Source organism: Coregonus lavaretus (genome assembly GCF_964263955.1).
Source record: "Coregonus lavaretus genome assembly, contig: SUPER_35_unloc_1, whole genome shotgun sequence".
NCBI lineage: Eukaryota > Metazoa > Chordata > Actinopteri > Salmoniformes > Salmonidae > Coregonus > Coregonus lavaretus.
The window spans coordinates 3,880,900-3,891,469 of record NW_028167181.1 but is presented as its reverse complement, the minus strand read 5'-3'; the positions used below and the strand labels follow the sequence as shown (position 1 = coordinate 3,891,469).

At 41.9% G+C, this 10,570-nt stretch overlaps 1 protein-coding gene across 1 annotated transcript in view; it reads right to left on the bottom strand.

Moving 5' to 3' along the window:
- LOC311109963 (FRAS1-related extracellular matrix protein 2-like) overlaps positions 1–10,570 on the bottom strand; it is a gene marked incomplete at its 5' end in the record, with an annotated part of 31,519 nt that overhangs the window by 2,346 nt on the left and 18,603 nt on the right. Inside the window, 10 exons of the mRNA XM_084188478.1 lie at positions 42–188; positions 659–846; positions 5,808–5,934; positions 6,169–6,303; positions 6,729–6,856; positions 7,209–7,313; positions 8,383–8,575; positions 9,014–9,345; positions 9,563–9,694; positions 9,883–10,186. Coding sequence (XP_084044604.1) covers positions 42–188; positions 659–846; positions 5,808–5,934; positions 6,169–6,303; positions 6,729–6,856; positions 7,209–7,313; positions 8,383–8,575; positions 9,014–9,345; positions 9,563–9,694; positions 9,883–10,186 — 1,791 coding nt within the window. The remainder of the gene's footprint in view (positions 1–41; positions 189–658; positions 847–5,807; positions 5,935–6,168; positions 6,304–6,728; positions 6,857–7,208; positions 7,314–8,382; positions 8,576–9,013; positions 9,346–9,562; positions 9,695–9,882; positions 10,187–10,570) is intronic.

The window sequence follows — 10,570 nt, the reverse complement described above, 5'->3', positions numbered from 1 at the left end:
ATGAATAGAGTCAGAGAGCCTCTCTGGGTGTGTCAGCTGACCTGGAAGAGAGGTGAGGAGGACAGGGTGAATCCGTCTGAACCAGGCTGTCTGACCAGAGGCAGGCCTCCAGGAGTGTCCAGGGCCAGAGTGGCCTCAAACAACACATCTCCAAACGCTGTAGCCTGGGTCTCTGGCTGGGCCTTGTCCTGGAGGAGGAAAAAACACACACACAGGTTAGACCACTGAAATAATTATAGATAGAACCTAACTTGTATAGGATATCTATGGATCAGAGGTAGGTAGCCTAGCGGTTAAGAGCATTGGGCCAGTAACCAAAAGGTTTCTGGTTCGAATCCCGAGCCGACCTGGTGAAAAAGCTGTCGATGTGCCATTGAGCAAGGCACTTAACCCTAATTGTTCCTGTAAGTCATTCTGGATAACAGCATCTGCTAAATATGCAACATTTAAAAATGTATTTCAACAACCTAACAGCAGTATGGCTCAAATGTACTGTGTTGTCAAGAACACAAATGGTTGTAAATGGTTGAAGTAAGAAATTAATAATGAATGAATATGGTAAAACTGACCAAACTACATTCAAAGTGACCATAACAAAACTCCAGAGGAATTTCCCCCTGAGTGGAGGCATCATGTGTTAAGTGATTGCCGTACGCACCAGGATCTTGAATCTGTAGAGCAGTGAAGGTGCGTCGGCCAGGCAGCCATACTCCTTGTTGGTGGGGTTGTACTTGGGGACGTAACCGTCAGCTCCTGTACACAGGAACACCTTCTCTATACTGCAGGAGAAGGAGTCACCCAGGTTCTGGACTGGGTCCACCATCACACGGCCGTAGATAGAGGAGCCTGGAGGGAGAGATTAGAGGAGGGTGGTGTCCATTGCTCTGTGACAGTTCAACAAGCACTGAAAGCTTCATTAAATCGTTATTAGACTGTTGAATATTATCTTTACATTCAAACTCAGAAAGCAGTTTGAAAGAAAGCTTTTTCTGAGTTCTATTGGAGATAAACAGCTAATAACATACAGTGAGTGTACAAAACATTAGGAACACCTTCTAATATTGAGTTGCACCCCCCTTTGCCTTAGCCTCAATTCATCAGGCATGGACTCTACAAGGTGTTGAAAGTGTTCCACAGGGATGCTGGCCCATGTTGACTCCAATGCTTCCCACAGTTGTGTCAAGTTGGCTGGATGGCCTTTGGGTGGTGGACCATTCTTGATACACAAACTATTGAGCGTGAAAAACACAGCAGTGATGTAGTTCTTGACACACTCAAACTGGTGCCCTGGCACCTACTACCATACCCTGTTCAAAGGCACTTAAATATTTAGTGTTGCCCATTCACCCTCTGAATGGCACACATACACAATCCATGTCTCAATTGTCTCAAGGCTTAAAAATCCTTATTTAACCTGTCTCCTCCCCTTCATCTACACCGATTGAAGTGGATTTAACAAGTGACATCAACAAGGGATCATAGCTTTCACCTGATCAGTCTATGCCATGGATAGAGCAGGTATTCTTAATGGTTTGTACACTCAGTGTATATTGACTAGTGGTGTATCTATCTATATGTTGACTAGTGGTGTATCTATCTATATGTTGACTAGTGGTGTATCTACAGTATATGTTGACTAGTGGTGTATCTATATATATGGTGGTCCTCTGTAGCTCAGCTGGTAGAGCACGGCGCTTGTAACGCCAAGGTAGTGGGTTCGATCCCCGGGACCACCCATACACAAAAATGTATGCACGCATGACTGTAAGTCGCTTTGGATAAAAGCGTCTGCTAAATGGCATATTATTATTATTATTATGTTGACTAGTGGTGTATCTATATATATGTTGACTAGTGGTGTATCTATCTATATGTTGACTAGTGGTGTATCCATATATATATATATGTTGACTAGTGGTGTATCTATCTATATGTTGACTAGTGGTGTATCTATCTATATGTTGACTAGTGGTGTATCTATCTTTATGTTGACTAGTGGTGTATCTATCTATATGTTGAATAGTGGTGTATCTATCTATATGTTGAATAGTGGTGTGTCTATCTATATGTTGAATAGTGGTGTATCTATCTATATGTTGACTAGTGGTGTATCTATTTATATGTTGACTAGTGGTGTATCTATTTATATGTTGAATAGTGGTGTATCTATCTATATGTTGACTCGTGGTGTATCTATCTATATGTTGACTAGTGGTATATATATGTTGAATAGTGGTGTATCTATCTATATGTTGACTAGTGGTGTATCTATCTATATGTTGACTAGTGGTGTATCTATATATATGTTGACTAGTGGTGTATCTATCTATATGTTGACTAGTGGTGTATCTATCTATATGTTGACTAGTGGTGTATCTATCTATATGTTGACTAGTGGTGTATCTATCTATATGTTGACTAGTGGTGTATCTATATATATGTTGACTAGTGGTGTATCTATATATATGTTGACTAGTGGTGTATCTATCTATATGTTGACTAGTGGTGTATCTATATATATGTTGAATAGTGGTGTATCTATCTATATGTTGACTAGTGGTGTATCTATCTATATGTTGACTAGTGGTGTATCTATTTATATGTTGACTAGTGGTGTATATATCTATATGTTGAATAGTGGTGTATCTATCTATATGTTGACTAGTGGTGTATCTATCTATATGTTGAATAGTGGTGTATCTATCTATATGTTGACTAGTGGTGTATCTATTTATATGTTGACTAGTGGTGTATCTATTTATATGTTGAATAGTGGTGTATCTATCTATATGTTGACTAGTGGTGTATCTATCTATATGTTGACTAGTGGTGTATCTATCTATATGTTGACTAGTGGTGTATCTATCTATATGTTTACTAGTGGTGTATCTATCTATATGTTGACTAGTGGTGTATCTATATATATGTTGACTAGTGGTGTATCTATCTATATGTTGACTAGTGGTGTATCTATCTATATGTTGACTAGTGGTGTATCTATCTATATGTTGACTAGTGGTGTATCTATCTATATGTTGACTAGTGGTGTATCTATATATATGTTGACTAGTGGTGTATCTATCTATATGTTGACTGGTGGTGTATCTGTCTATATGTTGACTAGTGGTGTATCTATATATATGTTGACTAGTGGTGTATCTATCTATATGTTGACTGGTGGTGTATCTGTCTATATGTTGACTAGTGGTGTATCTATCTATATGTTGACTAGTGGTGTATCTATCTATATGTTGACTAGTGGTGTATCTATCTATATGTTGACTAGTGGTGTATCTATATATATGTTGAATAGTGGTGTATCTATATATATGTTGAATAGTGGTGTATCTATATATATGTTGAATAGTGGTGTATCTATCTATATGTTGACTAGTGGTGTATCTATATATATGTTGAATAGTGGTGTATCTATATATATGTTGAATAGTGGTGTATCTATCTATATGTTGACTAGTGGTGTATCTATCTATATGTTGACTAGTGGTGTATCTATATATATGTTGAATAGTGGTGTATCTATATATATGTTGAATAGTGGTGTATCTATATATATGTTGACTAGTGGTGTATCTATATATATGTTGACTAGTGGTGTATCTATCTATATGCTGAATAGTGGTGTATCTATATATATATGTTGAATAGTGGTGTATCTATATATATGTTGAATAGTGGTGTATCTATCTATATGTTGACTAGTGGTGTATCTATCTATATGTTGAATAGTGGTGTATCTATTTATATGTTGACTAGTGGTGTATCTATCTATATGTTGACTAGTGGTGTATCTATCTATATGTTGACTAGTGGTGTATCTACAGTATATGTTGACTAGTGGTGTATCTATCTATATGTTGAATAGTGGTGTATCTATCTATATGTTGACTAGTGGTGTATCTATCTATATGTTGACTAGTGGTGTATCTACAGTATATGTTGACTAGTGGTGTATCTATCTATATGTTGACTAGTGGTGTATCTATCTATATGTTGAATAGTGGTGTATCTATATGTTGACTAGTGGTGTATCTATCTATATGTTGACTAGTGGTGTATCTATCTATATGTTGAATAGTGATGTATCTATCTATATGTTGAATAGTGGTGTATCTATATATATGTTGACTAGTGGTGTATCTACAGTACAGTTGTGGTCTAAGGTTTTGAGAATGACACAAATATTAATTCTGCTGCCTCAGTTTTTATGATGGCAATTTGCATATACTCCAGAATGTTATGAAGAGTGATCAGATCAATTGTAATTAATTGCAAAATCCCTCTTTGCCATGAAAATGAACTTAATCCCCCAAAAACATTTCCACTGCATTTCAGCCCTGCCACAAAAGGACCAACTGACATCATGTCAGTGATTCTCTCGTTAACACAGGTGAGAGTGTTGACGAGGACAAGGCTGGAGATCACTCTGTCATGCTGATTGAGTTAGAATAACAGACTGGAAGCTTTAAAAGGAGGGTGGTGCTTGAAATCATTGTTCTTCCTCTGTTAACCATGGTTACTTGCAAGGAAACACGTGCCGTCATCATTGCTTTGCACAAAAAGGGCTTCACAGGCAAGGATATTGCTGCTAGTAAGATTGCACCTAAATCAACCATTTATCGGATCATAAAGAACTTCAAGGAGAGAGGTTCAATTGTTGTGAAGAAGGCTTCAGGGCGCCCAAGAAAGTCCTGCAAGCGCCAGGACTGTCTCCTAAAGTTGATTCAGCTGCGGGATCGGGGCACCACCAGTGCAGCGCTTGCTCAGGAATGGCAGCAGGCAGGTGTGAGTGCATCTGCACGCACAGTGAGGCAAAGACGTTTGGAGGATGGCCTGGTGTCAAGAAGGGCAGCGAGGAAGCCACTTCTCTCCAGGAAAAATATCAGGGACAGACTGATATTCTGCAAAAGGTACAGCGATTGGACTGCTGAGGACTGGGGTAAAGTCATTTTCTCTGATGAATCCCCTTTCCGATTGTTTGGGGCATCCGGAAAACACCTTGTTCGGAGAAGACAAGGTGAGCGCTACCATCAGTCCTGTGTCATGCCAACAGTAAAGCATCCTGAGACCGTTCATGTGTGGGGTTGCTTCTCAGCCAAGGGAGTGGGCGCACTCACAATTTTGCCTAAGAACACAGCCATGAATAAAGAATGGTACCAACACATCCTCCGAGAGCAACTTCTCCCAACCATCCAAGAACAGTTTGGTGACGAACAATGCCTTTTCCATGATGGAGCACCTTGCCATAAGGCAAAAGTGATAACTAAGTGGCTCGGGGAACAAAACATCAACATTTTGGGTCCATGGCCAGGAAACTCCCCAGACCTTAATCCTATTGAGAACTTGAGATCCTCAAGAGGCGGGTGGACAAACAAAAACCCACAAATTCTGACAAACTCCAAGAATTGATTATGCAAGAATGGGCTGCCATCAGTCAGGATGTGGCCCAGAAGTTAATTGACAGCATGCCAGTGCGGATTGCAGAGGTCTTGAAAAAGAAGGGTCAACACTGCAAATATTGACTCTTTGCATAAACTTAATGTAATTGTCAATAAAAGCCTTTGACACTTATGGAATGCTTGTAATTATACTTCAGTATACCATAGTAACATCTGACAAAAATATTTAAAAACACTGAAGCAGCAAACTTTGTGAAGACCAATACTTGTGTCATTCTCAAAATGTTTGACCACGACTGTATATGTTGACTAGTGGTGTATCTATATGTTGAATAGTGGTTCCTAGAGTGTCCACTAGGGGTCAGTATGAGGTCAGTAGTAGTCCAGTACCCTCTGAGAAGGCTGTGTCGGTGCTCTCTCCGAAGCCCATGGATCCGTCCGACAGCCACAGCTCCCTCTTGGACAGCAGGAACATCTGGGTGTTCAGACTGAACTCAGCCGCCACTGGGTCACTCACCTGGGGTGGGTCAGAGGGCAAAGGTCAAACACAGGCACCAAGAGAGTTAATAAGATTTTAACTTTTGGCTCAATGCATTTAATCAACGAGTATCTAGTACTATTGTTTTTAGCCTCATAAAACACCAAGACAAATCAGCATTGGTGAATGACAAAGTTTCCTCTTGATTTTAGGGTCTTGGGTATGCTAGTCTTCTGCCAGAGACTGTAGGTATGCAGTGGTGGTGGTGCTGACCTGCTGGAAGCGGATGTCCATGTGGAAGGTGAGGGGTTCTCGTGGGTGACACACAGGGGGAATGCTGAACTCCCCATTGGGAGAGGCACTGCAGGGGATCATTTTCACTGTGTATGTCCCAGAGTAGTCCCGCACCTACAGGCAACAACATTACAACAACATTAAAACAACATTAAAACAACATTAAAACACACCAAACATTTAAGGTAGTTACTGCTGGTCTGGTATCCATACTGTATGTCTTCTGTCATTACCATGTACCCGTTGGCTTCAGCACATACACTATGAATACAAAGTTAAAGGTAGACTCAGCGATATGACGTAGGTGCCCAAAGTAAACAGCATAGTGGGTCCATTTCCGCAACAACTTTGAGCGCTCACGCACCTACCACGCTCTAACGGCGTGAAGCGAACCCGTGCGCATGCGCAGATACTGTGTGTGACAGTGTGGGAGCGAAGTCTTGCATCTCGCTCATCGCAATATCTACGGTGCTGCTCGTGGCAACGTCATATCGCTGAGTCTACCTTTAAGACATACAATGATCAAGATGGTAGCTCACAGCGAAGTCAGAGACGAAGCTCCACTGCTGCATGGGCTGGTTGTAGGTGGGCTCAGTCCTGACCAGGGCCAGGGTGAAGGTCAGGCCAGAGAGGTCAGCACACATCACCATGGACGACAGAGTGGTTCCTGGAAACACACAGTCAAACCTCTTTATAGTCTCATACATACATTTCTGTTGAGTGTTTCTTTCCTTTATGTATCTGTCAAGGGCATACATGAACACAACATCTTAAAACCGGTGTTGTACTGTAGACTGTAAGTTAAAAATGAACGCACCTTGTTGTAAGGTATACACATTTTCCGTGGTTGATGTTAGTTTGATTCTTACTGAAAAAGGGTAAGGTCATATTGACATTTGGTAGAACGACCCCTAAGACGGTTCCACTCTAATAGCGGTACAGGATCTGGGTCACAGTGCAACCTAATAGGAGAGAAAGCTATACAATCACCCTATCGGATGTGTGTTTGTGTGTAATACCTGGGTGGGACATGACAAACTGTCCCCTGAAGCGGGCCTCAGTCTTGAAGTTGACCACCAGACGTCCCTCCTCATTGATCCTCATGCTGGTGGGGTACATGGATCCTACCGGGAGACAGTTACATCAAACCAGGGTTATTGTCCACCTCTATCATTCACTGGGAAATAATGCACTGTCCATAGACGGCCTAAAATGCTTTACCGTTTAAGGACATCATTTACTCTTATCCAGAGCAATTTACAGGAGCAATTAGGGGTAAGTGCTTTGCTCAAGGGCACATTGACATATTTTTCACCTAGTCAGCTCGGGGATTCAAACCAGCGACCTTTCTGTTACTGGCCCAACGCTCTTAACCGCTAGGCTACCTGCCGCTTGGTGTGACAATATTGGTGCTATCAAGAATGTAGCTCCCATCCAGAATTTGTATGGTAGTCACATGTTGATTTATGAGCGTAATGTATTAGTAAAAATATCAAATATGCCTACAGACAATTAATTATACAGGTATTAACTGAGTAATACACAGTGGTGTAATGTACTTAAGTAAAAATACTTTAAAGTACTAAGTCGTTTTTTGGGGTATCTGTACTTTATTTTACTATTTATATTTTTGACAACTTTTACTTCACTACATTCCTAAAGAAATTATTTACTTTTTACTCCAAACATTTTCCCTGATACCCAAAAGTACTTGTTACATTTTGAATGCTTAGCAGGACAGGAAAATGGTTCAACTTATACATTAATCAAGAGATCATCCCTGGTCTCACGAAACACAAATGCTTCATTTGTAAATTATGTCTGAGTTGGAGTGTGCCCCTGGGTTGGAGTGTGCCCCTGGCTATCCATAAAAATAACATTGTGCAGTCTGGTTTGCTTAATATAAGGAATTTGAAAGGATTTATACTTTTACTTTTGATACTTAAATATATTTTAGCAATTATATTTACTTTTGATACTTAAGTATATTTAAAAACAAATACTTTTAGACTTTTACTCAAGTAGTATTTTACTGGGTGACTTTCACTTTTACTTGAGTCATTTTCTATTTAAGTATCTTTACTTTTACTCAAGTATGACGATTAGGTACTTTTTCCACCACTGGTAATACATCAAGTCATCCACCTCACTGTAGCACTTAAAATAGCCAACAGAGGGCAGAATTGGCTGTACCTTGCAGTTCAGCCTCCGGCGGGCTGCCAATTCCGTCCTGCCACAAGATGGCGGTGTCGTACACAAAGGTGAGCTTGAGCTCTGACTGCAGGTCAAAGTGCTGCCATCCTCCCACGGCCACTGGAGAGTGGAAGACATAGGACACATAGAGAGGCACGCGCAGAGTCACGTAGGACTGGACCAGGTTCAGCACCTAGAGGAAGTGCAACACAGAGATACATAGTCAGGGTCATCTTCAACTGTACCTGGATCAGCATATAGCACATTACAAAAAACAGAGGATAGGAACACTTCAGAGCATTCAAGCATGAAAGGTAACACAGAGGGAATTTAACACAGAAGAAATTTAACGAAGAGGGAATTTAACGCAGAGAAAATTTAACAAAGAGGGAATTTAACGCAGAGGGAATTTAACGCAGAGGGAATTTAACGCAGAGGAAATTTAACACAGAGGGAATTTAACACAGAAGGAATTTCTAAATGTCTACTTTCAACTTGACGGATGACTGAAACAACAACAGCAAACTGAGTAATCGAGAGTTGCACACAGACAACAGCCAGTGTGTGTGTGTGTGTGTGTGTGTGTTTGCATCAATGCATATGTGTGTATGTCTCTCTCGCTCTCCAGTACCTGTCCGTCCGTCCCGATAGACCCTCCACAGGTGGTGAGCAGCTCAGACATGTCATAGTAACTATTAAACTCCCACAGACAAGCCTCCAGATTCAGGTTCCTGTAGAACCTCAGGCTGTTGGTGGAGCGCATGTCGGTGCTGTACTGGTAGGGCGACGTCTCGCCGATGATCTCAGGGTTCTTGGTGGCGTCGGTGATGAAGCCGTGGCCCGTCTGGATCTCGTTGAAGTCCAGCAGGTTGGAGCAGCGGTGGTTGCCCACACGCGTGCCGTCCGGAGACAGGGTCAGCTCGAAGTTGGACAGGGGCCGCGTAGAGATGACCGGTAACATGCCTGAAGAGAAGAGAGGTGTGAGAGAGAGATGGTTTCAATTAATCATCAATCAACTGCAACATTTATAGGTATTTTAATGACCTGGTAACTTTACACCTTTGACAATTGATCTTGAATCAGTTCTTTCTACCTCAGTCCTATTGTCATCGATTGTTAGCTAAACAATCAAACTGACTCTAGACCAGTAAGTAAGGACATGACAGAGCCTGTCACTCACCGTCCATGTGTGGCATGTTGACAGTGAGTTTGATGAGGTTGGGGAAGTCAGGGTCGTCAGGGCCGGTGTAGCGGATCTTAGCAGAGAAGGGCTCAGCTCCTACCGTGCCAGGGATACGTGGCTGACACAGACCTAAACAAACACATGGGACATATTATTGTCACTTCTGAAACACAATCATCCTTAAACTCTCCATCATAATGTAACTCTGTCCTAATAATGACATATAACAGATGTCATCAACAGTCTTGAAGGTTGATGTCACTGAACTCTGAACCCCTCCCCCCTCCCCCCTCCCCATTCCCCCAGTCTCCACTCACCCTCCTCCTCGCTGACCACCATGATGGGACTGGACAGCTCCAGACCAGCATCCCCGTTCGCATTAAACGCCCGGGCAGCACACTGGACTCTCGACCCAGCCTGGAAGTAGATGGAGTCCAGGGTGATGGACTTAGTGTTGGTGAAGAAGGTGTTGGTGTCCACCTCTCTCATGGGCGAGGTGACCCCGTCCGGCCCGCTGGGGGCGCTAACTAGCCAGCGGTACTGGGTCAGGGTGTCGTTGATGCTCTCCGCCGTGCAGATGGAGCCCGTCTTGTCAAAGTCGTGATATTTGGGGTTGCAGGCCTGCAGGTGATGGAGGAGCCACAGGTATGTCTGATTATTACAGTAGCCTTGTAAACTGCGCTCAACACATGAAGTGAAACAAGTTTACGAGGCTATATACACGGTATATCTGGAATATGTATTTGAGAATACACTCAAGAGAATACTCTTTTTATGCCAGTAAAAGGGCCTCAGGGTTAGGATTTAGTCAGAACTGGACACAGCCTTTCAATGGGAAACGGATTGATTTACCACTTAAACAACAGGTTTTGAAACTATGAAACACAAAAACCTTCCGTTTGAAGCATCAGCTTTTTGGACTGGGTGAAAGTATGCCGAACTTGTCGCTAGCTTAGCTTTACGTGGTTAAACACCTGGTTATAAGGTGTGTGTGTGTGTCTAGGT